The sequence below is a fragment of the Megascapheus bottae genome, chromosome 13 (assembly GCF_031878675.1).
Source record: "Megascapheus bottae isolate mThoBot1 chromosome 13, mThoBot2.hap1, whole genome shotgun sequence".
Classification (NCBI taxonomy): domain Eukaryota; kingdom Metazoa; phylum Chordata; class Mammalia; order Rodentia; family Geomyidae; genus Megascapheus; species Megascapheus bottae.
In genome coordinates, this window is record NC_143521.1 from 59017988 (window position 1) to 59040257 (window position 22270).

Below are 22270 nucleotides of genomic sequence, written 5' to 3' on the forward strand. Positions count from 1 at the left end.
GCAGCCACTGGGAGCAGAGGGGAGGGACCTGAGACGGGAACTCCAGGGCTGAGAGGCGGGAGCTGGCCCCCCACTTACGACTTTCCCTGGGAGGGAGACCGCGGCACAATGACGGTGCTAACGAGAAGCAGCTTTGGGAAGAAAGCCAGGGGACAGGGCCTGTGAGTGGACAGAGCGCCGCAGGGCCTCCCCGCTCCACCAGACACAACCCTAACCGCTGCCACCACAGCAGCCCCTCTGGGCAGCCCTGGCTGGCAAATGACTGCTGCTTTGTGTCCTGTCAATATTTTATACCTTTGGGACCAGGCAAGCATCACCTTGATGCTGTGGGGTGTCTATAAAGTTAGGGTTCAAAGCCTTCAGCAAGCCCGGGCTGGTGGCTCACGCCTGTCATCCTAACTACTCAAGAGGCTGAGATCTGAGGATCAAGGTTCAAAGCTAGCCCAGCACTTAAGAACCTGAGACGCTTATCTCCAATTAATTACTGAAAAAAAGGGAAGTGCTGCTGTGGCTCCAGGGATAGGGAGGTAGCCTTAAGCTGAAGAGCTCAGGGACAACGCCCAGGCACAGCACAGAGTTCAAGCCCCAGGACCTACAAAAACAAAACAAAACAAAACAAAAACACCATCAGCAAAACCTAGTAATTGAAGAAAATGGAAGGGGTAAGACTGTTCAAAAAGAAATGTATTTATGGGTCAGGAGTTTGGCCCAGTGGTAAAAGTGCTTGCCTAGCATACACAAAGACCCAGGTTCAATTCCTTGGTACCACATACATAGAAAAAAAAACACAAAAAAACCCCAAAACGGAAGTGATGCTGAGGCTCAAGTGGTAGAGCTCTAGCCTTGACAAAGTCCAAGGACAGGGCTCAGGCCCTGAGCTCAAGCCCAGGACTTTGGGAGTTTGGCCTAGTGGTAGAGTGCTTCCCTAGCACGTGTGAAGATCCAGGTTCAATTCCTCAGTACCACATACATAGAAAAAAACAGAAGGGGTGCTGTGGTTCAAGTGGTAGAGTGCTGGCCTTGAGAAAGCCCAAGGATCGGTCAGGCCCTAAGTTGAATCCCCAGGACTGGCTCATGCCTGTAATCCAAGCGGTTCAAAGCCAGCCCGGGCACTAAAGTCCTAAAGTCCATGAAATTCTTATCTCCAGTTAACCGCCAGGAAACTCGAAGTAGAGCTTGGCTCACAGGGTGGGAGGAGTTCAAGTCCCAAGACCAAAAAAAAGTACTTACGTAGCTGTAACCTCTCTGCACCTCAACTAAAAACACAAACCAACCCTGAATCTAATGCCAGGCAGGCAAGGGTTGGCAGGAGACTAGAGGCTGGCGCAAGAGCCCAAGGAAGGATACATGGCTGAAACCCACAGGCTGGTAGACGCACTGACGAAGAAGCAGGAGAGACTCCACATGGCCATGGCAACAGGCGTCCTCTGCGTGAAGTTGGACAAGGACAACATGACCCAGTCCCGGACCATGGACGACTGTCCTGCGCTGTGCAGCGTCTGAAACACCTAGGGGGAGGCCCCATGGTAAAGCCAGTGGAGGTGCTCGGGGGATTCCACCGTGCACCTCTCCCAGCCTTCCCCATGTCACCGGTACCTTGTACACGACAGTGGCCATCAACTGTGGATATGGCTGCTGGCTGGATAAAAACTCTCCAATGACTTTGTTCATGACGTCCTGGGGTGGGAAGAAGTCATCCAGGAACTGAGGCAGGATCCTGGCCACCACTCTGGCTTCACAAGGAAACCCCTTCCTGATCCTGGAAGGGAGGCCGTGGGTCAGCGCGTCAACGGGGTCCTGGCCCAGATCTTCCCTGAGGCATGTTTCACATGAGCGCAGGCAGGCCACAATACATATAAGGCGACATCCCGGCTCTCCCTGTACTCTCCTCACTGGGCTGAGCAGACATGCGACCCTCCCCCCGTGGACGGATGATGGGAACAGGGAGGGGAGAGGACTAGAAAGAAGCAAGCAGGAATGGCCTGGGTGACATCAGAGAAGCCATTTTCCAGGCCCTGCTTCTCTTTCTCCCTTCCTTCCTCCTTCATTTTATGGTATTAGGGTTTGTTCTCAGGACCTCACGCCTGCCAGGCAGGCATTCTATCATTTGAGCCAAGTTTCCAGCCTTCTTTGCTCCGGTTATTTCAGTCTACGCTGTCCTGGAACTGAAATCCTTTTGATCTCACCCTCCAAGAAGCCACCGGCATCCAGCTCCATGAACTTTTCCACATCCCATGTCCCCATGCCTGGCAGCTGTACTCCCAGTAAGGCCTTTTCCTCGCTCTTAAACGCCTACGTGGCCTCTTGCTGATTCTTCTCTCAACAGACCCTAAATCTGCCCCTCAGCAGTGCGCTTGAGAGCACTGGAAGAGACTGGCCTGCGACGGTCCTACTAGTGTACACATGAGTGCAGTGCAAAGCTGTGAAATACACAGGGATGCAGCCCAGGGCTGTGCCACAGCCCGCAAAGACAGCATTACCCAACAGTCCTCTCCCCTGGACCCAAACAGGACCCCACAGTCCCTGGAGAGTAGGGGTGGGGTGAGCACTGAATCAAGAGCTCCATTAGGGCAGTGGCTTGGCTATAAACCCGCCCATGCCCACCTCTGAGCCTGCTCACAGGCAGTGTTCCACTAACAAGTGTGCACAGAAAAGTGGCTGCAAAACTGACGTTTTTGCCATTCCACATGGAAACAGACTGGTGTGCAGAATACTCCATCTGGTCCGAGAGGACCCAGGCAAAGGCCTCCGAGTGTGCTCTGTGCACACGCCAGATGGCTCCCATTGGCCTAATTAGGGATCATTCACAGGCCAGGCTACAGCCTTATCACTGCTGGACCTGAGGAAGAAAGACGGGACCTTGCCCTTGAGACAACAAGGCACCGAGCACTGTGCAGCATGCGCAGGTGAAGACTGCTGCGCAGCCCGCCAGCGGAGGCCCACTGCCACACCTCTCCAGTGTTCCTGCTGGCTCTTCACTCTCGCCGGAGGCTTTCCCAGCAGCTGCTCTCAGGCCTCGCGGCTGGGAAGGACCCTGCTTCCACCGGGCTCTGCCCAGCGGGAGCTTCACGCCCACACTGCAGCTACGGTCCCACAGGTGACCAGGAGCGGCCGCTGGGGAGTCAGCTCCGCACGCCGGTGCTCTGGACCCAAGGACGACGTCCCCCACCGGATTTCCGGGGCCGGGCCAGGATCGGCGATGAGCAAATGTGCACAGTGGCAGCTACTTTTGCTCTGGTCCAAGGCAGCACCCAGACAGCACATGCTGAATTTCTTACCTATCAAAGAGGACTGACACGCGCTCCATGGCGACAATCACAGACTCACTATCTGGGGCTGCAGGGTTGGGGTCAGAGGCTCGGCCTGGACTGGCTTTCTCCTTTCCTGAAACAAAACTGCTCAGCATTGAGACCTAATGGGCTCTGTAGGCCCTGCCTCACATACAACTTAGCAGGTCACCAGAGGTGGTCCCAGGGACCCAGAGCCCAGCCCCAGGGCTAATCCACACAGGGCTGCAGCCAGAGCTCACAGCCTGGCCCAGTGGAGTGAGCTCCCCTGGGCCTCTGCCGTGGGCTCTGGAATCTATGCCAAGAGCAACACTGCAGATACCATGACAGAGGGGCCCAGACCTGTGTCCCCTGTGACCCGAACAGGCCTCCGCTTGCTGCCCTCCCTCCCGACAGCTCACCTGTGTACATGCAGGTGAGCATCAAGCCCAGGGCTGCCATGGCCCGGTGTGGGCTGTGCACATTCACTCTGTCCACACTCAGCTTGACCAGGGACTCCGTGTCCAGCCGGGAGAGCTGCTCGGATAGCAAAAGGCGCTCCAGGCCACGAAGGGCGCAGTGGTAAATGGTGGAGGGGGTGGAGTCCTCACTGCCAGTCAGCATCACCCCGCACATCTGGACGAGGAGCAAGGCTCATGTGTGCCCCTGACGGTGCAGCGACGCCTGCCATGGCCAGAAGCCCAGGCAGAGGCCACTTACCTGTATAATGGATGCAGAAAATTCTGGCCCCACATCTAGAGGGTAGTTCTCAATCAGGTAGAACGCGGTGGCACACATCACCAGAACGTGCTGTTGACTGTGAACGCTCACGCAGCTGGGAACAGGAGACAGAGGTCACGCCTGGCTGCCTGAGGCCTCTCCTGTGGGCGGTGGGGACAGCTTCACAGGACAGGGAGCTCACCCCCCAAGTCCAGAGCTAAGTGCCACGCCAGGCCCCTGCACCCAAGTGGCCTGCCTGTCCACTGCACTGCGCCCCGCTGTCGCCAGGGCTCCGTGCCTCTGCCGGGCACACGTCATCCCATGCCGTGCCACTCCACACTCCCTACTGAGGCCCGGAAGTGCTCACATCCAGGAGAGGTGGGAGGGACCGCTGAGCGTCTGCCTCTTCGGGGGCCATGTTCTCCCTATGTGACTGTGCCGGCCCGAGTTCTCTGACCTGGGGGATCTCCATGGGGCGGGGCCCCACAGCAGCGGCCAAGGCCTGGCCGGCTAGCCTCTGCTTACGGCCACTACAAACAGAGCAGCCACCAGGTCAGCTCTCTCCCTTGGCAGATGCCCACAGATGCCCCATCAGCCGCTGCGGGCTGTGCCATGCTCAGCACATGCCAGGGGCTTCCTGCTCACGGTGCCTCCCCCCGACCCCTCCCACACGCTGTGCCCATCGCCCCTCGTCACACACGGCACTTCTGTACACTCTGAACAAACAAACGTGCTACAGGCCAAGCTCTGGGATCACAAGAGACTCGCAGCTGTCTGTCTGTCCTGCTCACCGCCCAATAAGAACAAGTGAGGTGGGCTTCCTTACAGGGCTGTGCCTCTGCTGTGCCGCCGCCCCTGCTCTAGCCCACACTCCTAGCCTGCATCTCACCCTGTCAGAAACTCCACGCCATCAACAGGCAAGGATTATGTGTGAGCCTCTCACCGCCTCTCAGATTCACACTCTGTCACGGCACAGCCGGGTTCTCCTCCCAGCTCTCTCTCGCCACTAACTCTCCCCAAGCCTGGGCTGGATGGGGCCGCGGGGCGAGGTGGGACATGGTGTAGAAACCTCAGGACGGGCCCAGGTCCTAAGGGAGAGTCTCGCTCTGCTCTTGCTTTCCTCATGGACAGGGTGGGTGCGGGTGGGGCCTGCCTATCACCAGGCTTCCCTTTGCTTCAAGACGAGCTGTCCACGCAGCTGCTTTAGAGAGGAGAAGGGAAAGGAGACCAGAGCAGGAAGGGCACGGGGTGGACAACTGGACCCAGAAGCCGCCACGCAGAAGCACGTGGAAAGTACTAAGGGACGGGGCACAGAGGCAAGGCTAAATCTCATTAGGCTGTCCAGAAAGCTCTACCACACGTCTGTGACCATGACCTCCACCCACTGACCCCGACTGTCACTCCTTCAAGCCCACCTAGGCTTTCTGCCCGCCATTCCGGCTAGGGACCTCACATGGGCTCTGAAGGCCCTACTCACTGGGCTGCCGCCTTGAGGTTGGACAGGAGATAGTCGCTGACAACCGGGATGAGCTGCTTGGCAGTGTCGTCCAGGAGGTCACACTCCAGCACGTAGAGGACGCCGTGCAGGGCTCCGATCTGGCTGGGCAGGTGGCTGCTCCTCAGCGTGCTCTCCAGCAGACGGCTGACTGGCTCTGCCACAGCCTTGTCCTGGCACAAACACAGACAGGCTGCCAGGTCAGAAGGGCAGCTCTGCACCACAAGCCACCCGTTTCCTGGTAGCTAAGAGGGCTGACGACCCCCCCCCCCACTTCGGTGGGGACCAGCTTGCATTCAAGTCGCCATCCTGGCAAGGCCTGGCCAGGAGAGCCCTGCATACTGGGCCAGGGCACCGAAGGAGCCAGGCAGTCCTGGATGCGGCATCTGCACTGGGTCCCTGGTGGGAAACCTTGTCTGCGCTCAGAGAAACTCTGCTGAAAAGGACTTCTGAAAGGTCACACCTGGTTTCCTGGGCTTGGCCCACTTGACTTCTCCTCTGCAGATTCTGTAATGCATCTTAGCTCCTAGAAAAAACCTCGGGCAGTGTAGAGCTGAGGATGGGCCTAGACTGCCACACACCCTGCACAGAAGACTGACTTCTGCAGCAGAGCAGAGAGCCCTCACGGGACGTCAAGGGGCTGCAATGGCCCCTTGGTGTCTGCAGCTCATTCTCCTTCAGGAAAGGCTGGCTGAGCCCATCTGGTTCCACAGGAGCAACACGAGGCCACCGCCACCCTGTCCTCTGTGGGGCCTGTGTCTGACGGCCTCAGGAAGAACACCACCCCTCGCCACTCCATTGCTTCTTGTCCCCTTCCTGTGCTGTCCCAGCCACGTGTGGTACCCTCCTAAAGACTGCATCCACCCAAGGGCCAGTCCACTTCCGTGACACAATGCCATGATCTGCAGCTAAGAGCTGAAGATCTGACCAAGGCAAGCAAAGAAAGTGACATGGCTGCAGGAACCCAGGACTGGCTGGAAGCCAGGCAGGAGACAATCACCTTCCAGGAGGGGTATTTGCACATGCCAAGCTGGGAAGGAGGGCCAAGTGCCACCCTACTTTAGGGCCTGTTTTTAAAAATCATTATTATTTACTTGATGTATTTGACTTACATTTTGCCTGGGGACCTGGGCCCAAGCACAAAACCACACACAAAGAAAGCCAAGCCAACAGCGAAAGCCCCCCATGGAGAAGAAAGGACCTCCCACAATGGCACAGCTGGCCAGCCAGGCAGGGCGCCTGCTTTGAAACACAGGTCCACAGGAGGGGAACGCAGCGCTCCCAGTGACAAAGCAAACACCCACCAGTTTTGGTGGTCTGGAGTGACTTTTCTTTAGTGCCAGTGCCCCTGTAACAAGAGGCAGGACCCACAGGTGGTGATTTTCATGTACGTATCTGGTGTATGCCTGGAGTGCCCTAAAGTGACACGTGCACGGGACAGGAGGGGCTGTCGCTGCAGCCCCCTGATGGACAGCATCGTACGCTTATTAGGAGGGCCCACGAGCCTGCTCCCCGCTTCCACCATGTAAGAACACCGCTATCCCCAGACAACGAATCTGCCAGCACCCTGATGTTGGACTCCCCAGCTTTGAGAAGTGTGAGCAACGAACAAGGGTTATCTCTAGCTGCCTAGTGTTCGGTAACCGCAGCACAAATGGGAAAGAACACCCTGATGCTAGGGACCACGGAACATGTAGGGCTGCAGTGACACGAGGATCAAGGAGCAAAGCGAAGGGGAAGAAGACAGCTCTGACCCCACCGGTGCCGCCACATGCCCCGCATCTCCTATCACCGTGGATGAAAGGAGTCCAGAGCTAGGGGACTGTGCTTAAGTGAGGCCTGTGAGGAACGTGATGACACGTGGCACATTTGGCAGACACCAGCTGCGAACCTGGAGCAAGTCTGACTCACGCTGCCCTCCGCCCCCCACCCCCCACTCACCATGCCCAGCACAGCAGCTGCCTTGCAGGTGGCAGGCACCAGGTACTGGAGGAGGATCTCGTCCTCAGAAGGGTGTGCCCTCCGCAGCTCTGTCAGCGTCAGGTACATCATCTCAAACTGGGTGCGCTCCGTGAACAAGTCTGAGACCACAAGAAGCTGCGGACACAGGACGTGGGGGCAGGACATCAGAACACAAAAGATGCACTGCAAAATGCTACTGATGGCAACACTTGTTCTAATATCCTCCAAAGAAGATACACAGCTCACAGGACTCCGAGAAAACACAGCACTACGACCTAAAGACTTCACTATGATCAAGGAAAAACTGGTGCCTGGCACTCGCTAAAAACGCCTCTGTATGTGTTGCGGCTTAAGGAAGGTTTGGGCCTCAGTTGCCACCTGCATGGAGACCCTGATTTAATGAAGATGGCTGCCTCCGTCCTGACTCAAAACGTGAGGCCCTCCTACAGCACACGGAGCAGGCCCTCAGGACTCCTGGGAAGAGGGAGGGTAGTGATCAATTGTTCCAGAAATCAATGCTCTGGCAACTCTTGTCTCCCTGGCATTCCTGTCTCTACTGCCAGGCTCTTCATGGCACATCCAACCCCAGATCTCCGTCAGGTGCCAAGGCCTGTCCTACAGCATGGGCAACAGGGCTGGGTTAGGGCATCACTGAAGCCAGGCTTCGCGAGGGGCTCTGGGAGGTCTGGTACTGGAGACCCTTCCCGTGGACTGGGAGCCAAAACTCTGTCCACAACCACACTAAGGTTACCTGGCCTTTCCTAGGTGCATAGGAGCGTCCTATACGACCGCAGAAACGAGAATTTGTCTTCTCTTTCCTCTGTGCGTGTGTGTGCATGTCAGTACTGAGGTTTCAACTCAGGCCTCAATTTGCTCAGCTTGCTTGCTCAGTTGGTGCTCTACCACTTGAGCTAAGACCGCAGTCTGGCTTTTTGCTGGTTGTTTTGGAGCTGGAGTTTTGCAGACCTTTCTGAAGGACTGACTTCAAATCGAGATCTTCCAGATCTCAGCTTCTTGAGTAGCCAGTATTATAAACCTGGCTAAAAAAAAAAGATAGGATCTCACTATATAGCCTAGCCTAGCCCAGAACTCTAGACTTCCTTCCTCATCTTGAGTGGAGCCATTGCAGGCTGAAGCACTTCACTTGAGAATCCTCATTCTACTAAACCTAACAATCTCATTCCACATTGCAAAATTATCATTATTGTAACCAGACAAGCCAGCGTCTGCTTTTAAAAGCCGACTTTATTTCCAGCCCCATGAACAGTGAAGAGGAATAAAGACCCTTCTGGCTCCCCGTTTACAGTGACTACTCTGACTGGAGCTCCTCAGAAGTGGAGGCAGGGGTGCAGGCTGTGTGTCACAGTCCTAGAGGAGAGGTGCTGGAGAGAAGCAAGCCTACAGGACTACGGCAGCAGCTGACATGTCACACACCTTGACTCAAAACATGGAAATCTCTCCCTTCCCCAATTTCAAAACCAGCAATCCATCATGCTGTAGCTGTGAGTCTGTTCGAGTTCCTTCACAGATTCAGACCCACGTGGCTGTGGTGGCGCTGGACCGTGTGTGGCGCCTGTGGCACGCGCACGGGGTATGTGTGAGAGGCGGGGGGAAGCGAGCTCACCGATCGAACCGCTTCGCTGACGAGGATGACGGGGGTCCTCCTGGCAGAACTGGGCGGGAGGATCCATCGGCTGTACAGTTCAAGCAAGAACTGAGAGCACGAGTGGATGTCAACGCCAGCCCGATGTTTCCTGTGGAAGGAGCAGGCAATACGGCTGTCTCCCCATCCCTCTAAGACACACCCCAACTCAAAGGCCTCAAAGCCAATGTAAACCTGGAGTTGACCGGAGACACGGGAGGAGACGCGGGGGCGGGGACGTCAGCTTCCTCCTCCTCCTCCTCCTCATCCCACTCCTCCTCTCTCAGGGGCGTGATGTTGTTCCCCAGCCACAGCGAGTGAATGGACACCTGTGACAGAAGCAGGATGCTGAGCCGGCCCCTGCAGGGGGCACACGGTAACGCTGGGGCGGGGAGACACAACGGTCAGAGAGGGCAGATTTGCTGGCCACACACAAGAGCCAGGGAACGGCCAGGCTCCCTACAAGGCGGGGCCTGCTGTGTTCTACATTCCCACGTCATCTGTCTTAGCACGGGGGGGGGGGGGGGTATCTCCGCAAAGGTCAAACTATGGAGGTGCTTGTCTAGAAGCAGTGGGGATCGTGGCTCCGGCTCCCCAAGGCCAGCATGCGCTAATGGAACTGGGGGAAGTCATGCCTGCAGAAAGCAGCAGAAAGGGGTGCAGGGAGACAGCACGGTGGCTCTGCCGTGGAGGCCATCGGCTGCCTGGCACAAGAGGAGAGCCTTGGAAGCATTCAGGTTTGAAATGATTCAGATCAGTCTCTTCTGAAAGCAGAGCCACAGAGACTGCCTGATTGGCTTGTACATGAGCCTGAGGGGAAGACAACAGGGAGCAGAGTGGAAGGGGATGGTGGCAGCCCAGGGGCCACAGCAGATGCTGGGAAATGGAAGCCAGGTTTGGTGTAGCCCACCCAGCTTCAGCACTGTCTGCTGCCCTCTGAGCAGGGGGTCAACGCTGGGCAGGGCCAGCTCTAAGGTGCACTTCCACCCAAGCAGCTGCCTCCACCACACCCACTATGCTTTACACACACTGTGTGCTCGCAGGCGAAACATCCTAAAACTCAGAATAAAGAGAGCAACTCAAAGAGCATGGACAAACTCCTCCCTAAGAGATACACGCAGCTTGCTCGTGAGCGGGGGAGCTGGGTGTGTGAGCAGGCGCAGGGTGTGGCCGGGTGGACTGACCTGGCCCAGCTTGTAGCTCATGTTGCCCAGCTCGCGCTCTGGGTTGACCTGCAGCAGCAGCTTGTCGTGGCTGATGAGGGTGCCTGAGAAGCAACAACACAGGCGCTGCTCACACCGGAATGCTTCACGCACACCAGCGGGCAGGGCAGGCCTCAGCAGGGTGACCAGGCAGGCACCCACCCAAGTCATCTGTTCTCACGACTGGCAGGATGGCTGCAGCTGTGCAGAGGCCTGGGGTTCATGGGGTTCCAATAATTTGTAACCTATGAAGCTGGTTAGCCCAGTGGGCAAAATGGACTCTCATTTTATTTCTGGCAGAATTAAGTCCAGCTAATCCCTGCTATGTCTCATTAGCCATCTTCCTCTCATAAGGTATGCACTTCTTTTTTTGTGTTGTTGTTTGGTTGGTTGGTTTTGGTTTTTTTGCTAGTCCTGGAGCTAAGACTAGCTCAGGGCCTGAGCACTGTCCTTGGACTTTCTCAAGGCTAGAGCTCTGCCACTCAAGCCACAGCGCCACTTCTAGTTTTCTCTGTGTATGTCTACTGAGGACTCAAGCCCAGGGCTTCGTGTACGCTAGGCGAGCACTCCACCACTAGGTGACACGCCCGGCTCCGAGGCATGGGCCTCCCTCCACGCGCCCAGAAGACATGGACCTTTCACTACTTTCCTATCAAGCCCCAGGCTCCTAAAGAACAAAAGCCACTGTTGTCCAAGTTTGCTGCTCTCTGTAGCTCAGGATCACAATGAATATTTGGGGGCACATGACAGTGCACTTCCATGTAGAAATTTTTCCAGAAAGTCTTCAAGGAGCTTACATTCACAGCACCAGTGAGTACCAAAAACTAGGGGAGGGTGGTGTCACAAACTAAAATACTGTTTGCTCAATAACAGGATATATTAAGCCCCTTCCTAAGTCAGAGTGACAAATTCCAGTGCCACATGAGATAGGCCCAGGCGTGAGAAATGTCTAAGTCACACAGCACACAGGGTGCAGGGCAGAGGGGCTCTGGCTGGCGTCTAGGCTGCACGGAATACAGGGCAGGGGGGTGGGAGGAGGGACACGCTCGGGGGGGTCTAGGCCACAGAGCTCCACAGGGGCCTCATCACGAAGCGTGCTCTCTGTGTTGTGCGTGGGGTTTTTCATGAGAAGCTGGAGGTCTAGTGGTTTAGTAGACAAATTCTGCTGATACCTTTTCAAACACGAGCAACTAACTGGCTCTTAAATCCTGTCAGGCCACCCGTCTTCCAGTCTCAGGAACCCATGGGCTTGTCAAAACTTGACTGGCAAAGCACAATGCTTCTAGTTCATTTCCAGATTTTATTTCCTCAAGCTGGAATTTTTCCCAGGGTAGAAAAACTGTGAGTAGGGGTGGTGTTCTGAGCACACAGGCGCACCAGTATGTGTACCGTACCTGTAGTAGCTGGGGACAGAGAGGGGACTGGATCCCAGTTCTGGTAAGGGTGATGGGTAGCAATATTTTCTCTCCGGGAAACCATGGCTTGAATCTCTTGCTCTACAATCCCCCGGATCATGCTCAACTTTCTCCCGAACCTACAATTCAAGACAAAAGGAAAAGAACATTCTGTTTGTGTAAGTGAAGGCACCGGGCCTTTCCTTCTTTTTCGCTTTGCCTAAAGGAAGCTGGAACAGTAGTAAAGAAGCCTTTGGGTGGGTGATTTTTTCCAGCTCTGCCTGGGTCTGTCCCCAAACCCCCAGGGAGCCCACTAGGCTTCCAGGACACGTTTCCAGCTTGGTGGCTAGTCACCAAATCACTTTTGGATCTGCAGCCAAAGGCGTGGCACGGCTCTCTTCAGACCAGGGTGGCAAGCACTTCACTCTCCTCTGCGCTGGGGGTGGGGCCACAAGCAGCTCAGCCAAACCTGGTGTCCAGAGCCTTCAGGGGTTTGCTGCGGGGCTGTTGCTCCAGGCAGCTCACAGCGGGGTTGCCAGCCACGGGCACCGTCATGGCACTGAGCACCAGGGAGGTGATGGCCTGCACGGCCAGCACGTGGATCTGTGTCCTCTCCAAGTCTTCCTGGAAGGACAGGTCACACATCAGCCACCAGCTCCACTGCCACGTCACGGAGCGAGAGCTCACGGGCTACGCGCCTCGGAGGCTGAAGTCAATGCCAGAGCCACCAAACTCCCGGCCCAAGTGTCTATTTTTCAAAGCAAGGTCTCTCTCTCTCTCTCTCTCTCTCTCTCTCTCTCTCTCTCTCTCTCTCTCTCTCTCTCTCTCTCTCTGTCATGGGGCTAGAACTCTGGCCCTTGGCGCTGTCCCTGAGCTCTTCAGCTCAAGGCTAACGCCCTACCCTTGAGCCATAGCCCCACTTCCCATTTTCAATGGTTAATTGGAGATAAGAGTCTCACGTTTTTAGAGCCCAGGCTGGCTTTGAACCTCGATCCTCACATCTCAGCCTCCTGAGTAGCTAGGATGAAAGGCGTGAGCCACCGCACTCGGCAACAAGGTCTCTTTATAAACAGCCACAAAATTCCAAATACAAATCACGAGGTAATAAATTTCCCTAAATGTTCTCAGCACCGTCAGAGGTTGTAACCCACTGGCGCAGCCCGATGGACACGGCGAGGCCTGCCTAGTGACACTTGTCCACTCCTGGACGGGCCATCTGTCAGAAGGAGGGAGGAAGGGCCCCCACCTCATGATTAGGAATGCCACAGGACATGGATGCTTCTCATGTCACAGAACGCAGTGTACACAAGCACTTCCACAAGCCAAGCAAACTTTAGTTAAGCCAAGTCGACGCACGTGGCCCGGGCTCAGTCAGGGCCTTTTTTCATCTTATTTTAACCTCTCTTCTAAACCCTGAAAACTAGCGAGAACTCAAAATGCTGTCGGGGGAGTGCAGAGTCTCACTGACCCACCAGAACAAGATGGACAGCAGCCACAAATCCCAAACTTCAAGGAGCTTGCTCCGGCCTGGAACCCCAGTCAAGAAAGGACCTGGCTAGTTTTTGTGTGATTTGAGGCAGGTTTCATCACAGAACTCAGGCTGGCCTCAAACTCACTCCTGCCTTAGCCCTCCTGAGGGTTGAGATTCAAGGTGTGGAATATTCTACTCAGCCTGCTCATGTGTTTATTTCTATTTACACGTTTGTACTCTACCATTTGGTCCATACTTCTGTGCTGGATTGGAAATAAGAGTCTCATGGACTGTCTTGCCCAGGCAGGCTTCAAACCTCAATGCTCAAATCTTGAGCCTCCAGAGTAGCTAGTATTATAGGTGTGGACTGTCAGTTGCTATAGTTTTAGCTCCTTAGGAAGCTGATAAGGGGAGCAGAGTTCAAGACCGGACCAGGCAGAAAAGTTCTTCAGACCCCTTTCAACTGAGCTGGACACAGCTGCATACTTGTGTCGTCCTGAGCCAGGTGGGAGATCCTCAAGTGGGAGAACCGTGGCTCTGGTCAGCCAGGCAGAAGGAAGAACCTGCATGGTCACATGCACTTCATCTCAAAAATAACCAGCACAGGGCCGGGAGTGTGGCCTAGTGGTGAGTGCTTGCCTAGCATGCACCAAGACCCAGGTTCCATTCCTCGGTACCACATACATGGAGCTGAGGCTCAAGTAGTAGAGCCTTGAGAAAGTCCAAGGCCCTGAGTTCAAGCCCAGGACTGGCAAAAATAAAAATAAAAATAAATAACCAGCACAAAAAGGGCTGGAGGCATGGATCAGGGGTAGAGTTCAAACCTCGGTACGATCCTCAACGAAAGTCCTTTTAGCCTTCCTTTTCCGATGAGTCAGAAGTCACCGTAATTGTGGGGTCCCAGTCAGCCACACCCTGGTCGTAATGGTCTTACCTCTGGTGGGCTCTCCTCTTGCTCCATCACGAGGGGCTGAGTAACCAGGACACCAAGGAGAGTGGCCCAGGTTTCTTCAAACTGAGTCCGACTAGTCCACCCTGGGAAGTAAGCATTCTGTTAAGACAGTCTACCCAACTTCCAACCCGCAGGCATTACCCGGAGGCAATGCTAAACTAGCAGCCTGTTATTTGAAAGCTATAGGAAATAATAGTCTACGTCGTCAAAGACACCAAAACACATGAGAATACAACAACACATGGGAGGGAGCCAGGCTGCCTAAGGTCACCCGCGAGGAAGAGCCCGCTCAGCTCGGGGCCGAACACCGTGACGGCGAAGGACATCCAGGCTCGCGCGGGTCAGGCACCCGTCTTTCGCCTGGCTTGAGACTGTGCTGATGATGGCTATAGGGCTTTGTGAGCAGAACCAAAGGCCACAGAACTACACATTCCCAGTAGATGAACTCTGTCTCAATAAAGTTATAAAGATTAAAAGTTGAAGCCAACAATTCTTTGCTTCTATCCAGAATATGGATCCAAAAAGCCCATGGTCTAGCAGGGCATTCAGAGAAGCCCATCTGAGAAATGCTGCACTCAGATGTCCCTTCACTGTCATTGGACACTGGACACGTGTCCACTTGGGCAAGTGGCTGCTTCTGGGGTCTGTGCTGAGTGCTCCCATTGTGACCTGAGAAGAACCACAGGATTGGCGTTCAGGCCACAGTGCCAGGATTGGGAAAGAGGACAGGGACATCAAACACTAGGACCTCCCTGACACACTGGCTATGGAAAGAAAGGCGAAGGACCAGGAGCGTGGCCCAGTGGTAGAGTGCTCGCCTAGCATGCACAAAGCCCTGGATTCTATTCCTCAGTTTCACATACACAAAGAAAGCCCAAAGTGGTGCTGTGGTGCAAGTGCTAGAGCTCTAGCTTTGAGCACAAAGAGGCTGAGGGACAGTGCCCAGGCCCCGGGGGGGGGGGGGGGGAGTCAGGTACCGACGGCTCTCATCTATAATCCTAGCTACTCAGGAAGCTGAGATCTGAAGACTGAGGTTCAAAGCCAGCCTAGGCACAAAAGTCCATGAGACTCTTATTTCCAACTGACTACCAGAAAACCAGAAGTGACACTGTGGCTCAAGTGGCAGAGTGCTAGTGTTAAGCTGAGGAGCTCAGGGACAGCACCCAGGCGGAGTTCAAACCCCAAGACTGACGAGAAAGGGGGCGGGGGGAGGCAGGAAGGAAGGAAGGAGGGAGGGAGGGAGGGAAGGAAAGAAGGCAGGCAGGCTGATTCAGGTAAATACACATAGTGACATACACAGGTGACAGTCTGCATCAGGAAGAAAGACACAAACAGGCAAAAGCGCTAGGAAGGTGGCTCAAGGATACAGCTAGCATGCATAAGGCTCTAGGTTCAATCCTTGTTTAAAAAAATAGCCAACAACAGCTAAAAAAACCACAGCAAAAGCAAAGGCAGGGTCCAGGAGGTTAGAACTGGCCTGGGCCAGGGCCTCAAGGAGAAGACTGGGAATTGGCTCCAAGCGAAGGGCCTGAGAAAGCTGCGTGAGTCCCGTCAGAGGGAAGAGGAGGAGCTTCTCAGGAGAACCGGCTGGTCCTGTCTAGAGGCCACTGGGGACGCGTGACGAGTGAACCACCCAGCTAATGAGAGCCTTCTGGGGTCAGACGAAGCACACAAAAAAAGGCTGCAGGGCTGGGAGTTTGGCCTAGTAGTAGAGTGCTTGCCTCGCACGCACGAAGACCCGGGTTTGATTCTTTGGTACCACATACATAGAAAAAAGCCGGAAATGGTGCTGAGGCTCAAGTGGTAGAGCTCTAGCCTTGAGAAAGTCCAAGGACAGTGCTCAGGCCCTGAGCTCAAGCCCAGGACAGGCCAAAAGAAAAAAAAAAAAAGGCTGCAGGAGCCCAAGATGCTCAGGGCAGACACCATGGAGGAGTCAGGCCCCCAGGCCAGAGACATGGTCCAGAGGGCGGAGCTTCCTGGACACCACCAGGCCATAGCTTTCCTCCTAAATCGGGGACAAAAGAAACAACTCAGGCTCTCTCTAGAATGCAGCAGAGCCGGTTCTGAAGATGCCAAATGAGGTATACTTCCAATGACTCCATGATCCCACTTTATGGATGATAGATAGCACTGAGGCCTTAGAAGTTAAAATCAGCCCTATCCTGTGTAGGCAGGAGAATGAGAAGCCGGTCCAGGATGCCTGACTCCTCCCTTCCCTACCGCTCTGGCTCCTTGGCAAAGTCAGCCTCTACTTGCCCCAACTGCTTATTCCACAAACAAGTAAATAACAATGTCTGGAGACAATCACTTCCACGAGTGTGTAATATGAAAATGGAACCAGACTTCCCACGATCGGCCTGAAGGAGCAAGCATATACAACCCTGGAATTACACACACCACAGGGTCCAGGGGTAGGGGGCTGTATGTGGTACCCAGAGTGTTGATACGGTAGATGAATTCTTTGAAGATCTCCTTCTCCTGGAGGAACTCCACAGGGATCTCAGGAAACACGGTGCCAAAATCCCCTCCTGGTTTGGGTGACCATCCGAGTTTCCACACCTGAGACGAGAGAACATTCTGACTGAGCCAGGGTGGCATGTGTTGACAGGAAAACCATCCCATGGTCTTTTCTCTCTGCTGGCCTTGCTGCGGAGCCGGCCAGCTGTCCCTCACCACTCACATAGACTTTCCCAGAGCTTGAGGGTGCTTCCCAGGGAATGAATAGGTTCCTACCCTTTGCTCAGAACCCCTCCTAGGAAGCATGCCTGCCCACCTGCACTCTGACTTGCCTGCGTGGGTTAGACCCATCACCTTCCTATGGCACCATCTACTGCCCACACCCTGTTCAGGCTGGCTGTGCACAGCAGTCAGGTGCGTGGCAAGGTGGGCAGACACCAGACAGCACTCTCATCCACAAGTGTAAGATGTGTCAATAAAGTTCTTCTTCTTGGCAAGCAGACATGTGATGGAAGCCACTGTCCATTTCTTCCACTCTAGGAAGCGTGGGGCACTTTTCACAGGGGCCTGGCCCAGAGTCGGGCATGCACAGAGAGAACCCTGAGACAGACTCACTGGTGTTCCCGTAGTTCTAGCAGCAGGACCACCAGGTGGGTGGGAAAGCACTGTGGCACTTGCCAAAGCCAGCTCCCTGTCCAGCACATCCCAGGGAGTGAACATGGCCCTGCTGGAGATTCGGGGACCCAATGGGACGGTGTGGGCAGATCCCTACACTGTCTTCCTAAATGGTTTCGCCCCAGTGTTCCAAAGGACCAGGTACTGTCCTAGACTCACATACACCACGCGACAGGGGAGCCCTGCCAGTGATGGTGGCTGCTTCCTGTGTCCTGCTGTCCACTGGGACATCTGTGGCTCTTTGTCACAAGCACTTTTGGCCCCAGCATGAGCCCTCTGTGTCTCCCTAGGGTCTCACGTGCAGACTTTCAGATCCACAGTTGCACAGAGGCTGGGATCCAGCAGCAGGCATAGGCCTTTTCTGGGCAGAAACAAGCGTCTTCCTTTGTTCTGTGCTTAGGCCTTCAGCATGCTATGTTTCCCTGCATCAGGACTCTGACTGGAAAAGACATGTTCCATTGTGGTACTTCAGCAGGCCATGAGAGAACAGAGGATGCAATTTCACGGGGCCAGGCTGGTCCAGATCCTAAGCTTAGCTCTTCCTTCTAAACAGAGTCCTGTTGGATGATATCTATTTTTTTTTTTTTTGCCAGTCCTGGGCTTGAGCTCAGGGTCTGAGCACTGTCCTTGGACTTTCTCAAGGCTAGAGCTCTACCACTTGAGCCTCAGCACCACTTCTGGCTTTTTTCTATGTATGTGGTACTGAGGAATCGAACCCGGGTCTTCATGCATGCTAGGCAAGCACTTTAACCACTAGGCCAAACTCCCGGCCCATGATATCTATTTTAAGCTGCCCATTTCTAGAGTATCTGCAAAAACAGTTGTGCTAAAATGCAGATTTTCAAAGGTGACTACTTCTGAAGCAACACACTTACCGTTAATCTAGCAGTGAAGATGAAAGCCTATTTGGTGATGCAATGCCTCATCCTGTATTTTTATTAAAAATGGCTGAACACAGCACCCAAGGACACTAGACAGCTGTTGCTGCTGCGTTCAACAAGACACAAGCCACTGATGGGAGCACAGAAACAGCCCTGGCTCTTTTTCAAGCCCAGTACGGTGGTTCATGCCTAGATTCCCAGCACTGGGCAGGCAGAGAGAAGGACCAGACATGCAAGGCCACCCTGGACTACAGTGAAGTCAGGTAAACAGAGAGATCCTTGTTTCCAAAACCCAAAGCTACGATGATTACTTTGTGACGCAGCCATCTCTGGGACGTCGTGCGTCTGGGTCTTAGACTCACCAGGGGGGGCACGCGGGTGTAGCTGTTGACGAGGGGGAGGCGGGCCAGGCTGATGACAATGTTCTTCAGCACTGCTGTGAGAAAGGCGGGCATGCTGCTGTTCCTCTTGTGGCCTAAGGCCAGCACCGACTGCAGAGACTCCACCATCTCTGCCACCATCTCACAGGCCACGGCCACATATCTGGGGTCTATAAGCAACCATGTCAGAGGAGTTTTGTCAGAACACACTCCAACCCTGGAAAGGACGTGCATGCCTATCAACACCCTGGCTGCTCACTGGAGGCTGGCAGCTCTTCCCTCCCTCCTCCCCCTGAGAAGCCAAGTCGTCCTCTCCATTTCACACAGGACTGAAGCAATGGTCTTGACTGAGCTTCAAGCTCAGTCCCCAGCTTTCTTACTCACTCTTAGTGGACTACAAGCCATGGTGTAGCATCTCAGCTTCCAGAACTTCCTTTGGGACATCTCTCTGTCCCTTGTCTTGCAGCTCTCCCTGAACCTAAGCTAGCCCCCAAAGAACCAGGCTGTAACCCTTGGCTCAAGGGTATGCCACAGGACAGGGGTCTGATGGGAACTCGCAAAGCAGAATGCCAAAGAAAAAGGAGACCTTGGGGAAGACCCACCATTCTGACCAGCAAGGTGCTGAGGGCAGAGACTACTATTTACTGCATCCGAACTACAGTGGGGGCTAACTAATCATGCTGCACTGGTAACTATTTAATACATGGTATTACCACTAGGTCCCAAGAGTCAATAGTTTAGGCAACTTCTTAGTCTAGAAAAGGAATTCTTTTTTGTTGTTGTTGTTGGTGGTGGTCATGGGGTTTGTACCCTGGGCCCAGGCACTGTCCCTAAGTTCTTTTTTTTTGCCAGATAGAAGGTGCATTAATTCACATAATTGATTCCCTTCCACATGTCTTGGCACCCATCTCCTCCCCCCACCCCCTGTCCCTAAGTTCTTCAGCTCAAGGCCAGCACTCTATCCTTTTGAGACACGGTATCATTTCCAGTTTTTTGACGGTTAATTGGAGGTAAGAGTCTCATGGACTTTCATGCCTGAGCTGGCTTGAACCATGATCCTCAGGTTTCAGCCTCCTGAGTAGCTAGGATTACAGGTGTGAGCCATTGGTGGCCAGCTAGAAAAGGAATTCTTAGGCCGGGGAAAGCTGGGAAGGGGTGACACTGTCCAAAAAGAAACATACCCTTTACCAGACGTGTGTAACTATAAACTCTCTGTACATCAATGCATAATGATTTTTTTTTAATTTGAAAAGAAACATACTCTTTACTAGACATGTAACTGTAACCCCTCTGTACACCACTTTCATAGTAACAATTGAAACTTCAAAACAAATGAATTCTTGGCTGGACATAGCAGCATATACCTATAACCCGAGCTACTAGGTAGGCAGAGATGGGAGGAATATAGTTTGAGACCGGTCTAGGCAAAAAATATCAGCAAGACACTCCCCCCACCCCCCACAAACAAGCTGAAGGGCCAGGAGTTTGGCCTAGTGATATAGTGATTACCTAGCATGCACAAAGACCCAGGTTCAATTCCTCAGCAAACAAACAAACAATCTACGCGGCACTTCCCACATAGTCTTGAGCTGAAGAGCACAGGGACAGTGCCCAGACGAGTTCAAGCCCCATGACCCACAAAACCCCCCGACGTGCATAGGGCTGAAGGTCCTCCTCAAGTGGAAGAGGGTTTGCTTATCAGCAACTACAATGCCTGAGGATGACCAGGGAGGGAGCCAGGAAGTGCGTCAGCTGGCAGGCAGAAGTGCTACCCAGCCGGGAAAGAGGGCAGTGGAAAGGCTGAAGCAGGACCAGGAGTGCAGCCCTGGCGGACACCCACCACCTTATGTTTAGGATACCTAGCAATTAAGAGAAGCAAGCTCGCCGGGAATTTGGCCTAGTGGTTAAAGTGCTTGCCTAGCATGCACGAAGACCAGGGTTCGATTCCTTGGCACCACATACATAGAAAAACCCGGAAGTGGTGCTGAGGCTCAAGTGGTAGAGCTCTAGCCTTGAGAAAGTCCAAGGACAGTGCTCAGGCCCTGAGCTCAAGCCCAGGACTGGCAAATAAAAAAAAAAAAAAAAAAAAGAGAAGCAAGCCCCCCCAAGAGTTCATATTTCTCATTTTCTCTTCTATGAGTGAATTTCAAGGCCCCCCCTCCAAAAAAGCAGGTGTGTGTGTGTGTGTGTGTGTGTGCGCGCGTGCGTGCGTGCGTGTGACTAGACTTACTTTGTGTGTGTGAGTCCACTTCCTCCTCTCTGACAGTGGCTGCAGTGTTCAGTCTTCTTTCTGGACTGAGAAGCTGGTCTCCAGGCTGCACTACAACTAAAATCATAACAAGCATTATTGTCGTTCCTTCTTAGACTTTTCCATCTGTGCAATCTCGAAAAAAATCATGGTTATAGCTTATGTCAAATGAAGTTTAGAGTTTCTAGAACCAATTTTAAGCAGAAAACACCAGACAATGCTAGATTAGGTACTAATCTCTTGGTTGATCGTGAAAATACAGAGCTTTAGGCTTCTACACTTAGATTTCCAAGTCTAATGTTTGTCATCTCTACCCTCAATGTTTTAATCAAACTGTCCATAATTCATCACTGCTAAAAGCCTCACTGTGGCCCCCAAGAAAGCCTTGCTTTTAAAAATTAATCCCTGGATCTTTATTTTCAAGTTGACTACAAATGCACAGATGAAAACAATTTAAACAATGAAACATCAAAACACCACTCTATAATGTTTAATTTGAAAACACAAAACTTCAAAACATCCACTAACATGTAAACTATAATATCCAATTTTTAAAATTTTTTGGCCAATGACCCTAGTTGAGGACACGATTCGTTGAAAGGAATGAGTCGCTTTTATTTTACAACATATTAGTATTACAATGCAGTATAGAAACACACATTTCATCTCTAACAAAAAAACAAGTCATCTTTTCAGTGCAATCTTATTAATCTTACACTCATTCAGAACAAAAAACATAAAACAGCCAACTAGAACCAGAAATCAAAAGGGCATGAAACTCAGAAGTATTTTTTGAAAGCTGGAATTCAAAATATAAACAAAACGACCTGAAAAGCAAATTCAAAGTAGTTCCAGTAAAGGTGCCAAGATGCTGAAGGTGAAGAGACAGAACCTTCTTTCTAAAGGCAAGGTCACCTGCATGCTCTTCTTCACCCCAACTTTAACGCGCCGCTGGCAAATGGGTGGCACAAAGTAAAACTCTGTGTGACTAGCCACACTGATGAGGGCCAGCTTAGCAGAGCAAGGACACACGTCCCATCCTCGGACACATGACTTACTAGCTTCAAGAAGGAATCGCACACAGTGGATGAGGGAGCAGACGTGGGTCACAAACTCTGCAGAGGAGATGGCACTGCAGAGGCCAGGGACCTGCAGCGCCAGGCAGCAGCAGTCCAGTCCGGCCTGGAGGTCCAGACTCAGCGGGATATGCTCGTGCATCAAGTGCCATGACAGGGCCTAAAGGGAAGCACTTCGTCAGAGAATGTCCACCAGTACCCGGGCTCCAAGCTGTCTGGGGCGACCATGGGAAGACTAGGAGGCCAGATGGCCCTGCTCCTCAGGGGAGCTCTCACCCAGCTGTGCCAGGCTGCCATCTCTCATCTCCAGTTCTGACCTGCCTGCTCTCCAGAGTGGGAGGCTCTCCACTGCCACAGCACCACCCCATCCTGGCTGCCGGTCCCACCCGCAGCACTGTGGGCGCTTCTAGAAACCTCTCCTGGCTGCAGGGCCTCTGTCCAGAGGCTCT

The 22270-nt window shown here is 53.5% G+C and overlaps 1 protein-coding gene across 1 annotated transcript in view; it reads right to left on the minus strand.

The window, feature by feature from the left end:
• The window catches only part of Htt (huntingtin), a 111560-nt gene that overhangs the window by 1063 nt on the left and 88227 nt on the right, over positions 1–22270 (minus strand). The window contains exons 50-66 of the mRNA XM_090343888.1: positions 21804–21981; positions 20728–20823; positions 18480–18667; positions 16537–16663; positions 14087–14187; positions 12151–12305; positions 11682–11821; positions 10270–10352; positions 9281–9414; positions 9068–9197; positions 7423–7578; positions 5464–5654; positions 3987–4101; positions 3689–3902; positions 3279–3384; positions 1597–1759; positions 1348–1508 (exon numbers count right to left, since the gene is read on the minus strand). Coding sequence (XP_090200014.1) covers positions 1348–1508; positions 1597–1759; positions 3279–3384; positions 3689–3902; positions 3987–4101; positions 5464–5654; positions 7423–7578; positions 9068–9197; positions 9281–9414; positions 10270–10352; positions 11682–11821; positions 12151–12305; positions 14087–14187; positions 16537–16663; positions 18480–18667; positions 20728–20823; positions 21804–21981 — 2438 coding nt within the window. The remainder of the gene's footprint in view (positions 1–1347; positions 1509–1596; positions 1760–3278; positions 3385–3688; positions 3903–3986; positions 4102–5463; positions 5655–7422; positions 7579–9067; positions 9198–9280; positions 9415–10269; positions 10353–11681; positions 11822–12150; positions 12306–14086; positions 14188–16536; positions 16664–18479; positions 18668–20727; positions 20824–21803; positions 21982–22270) is intronic.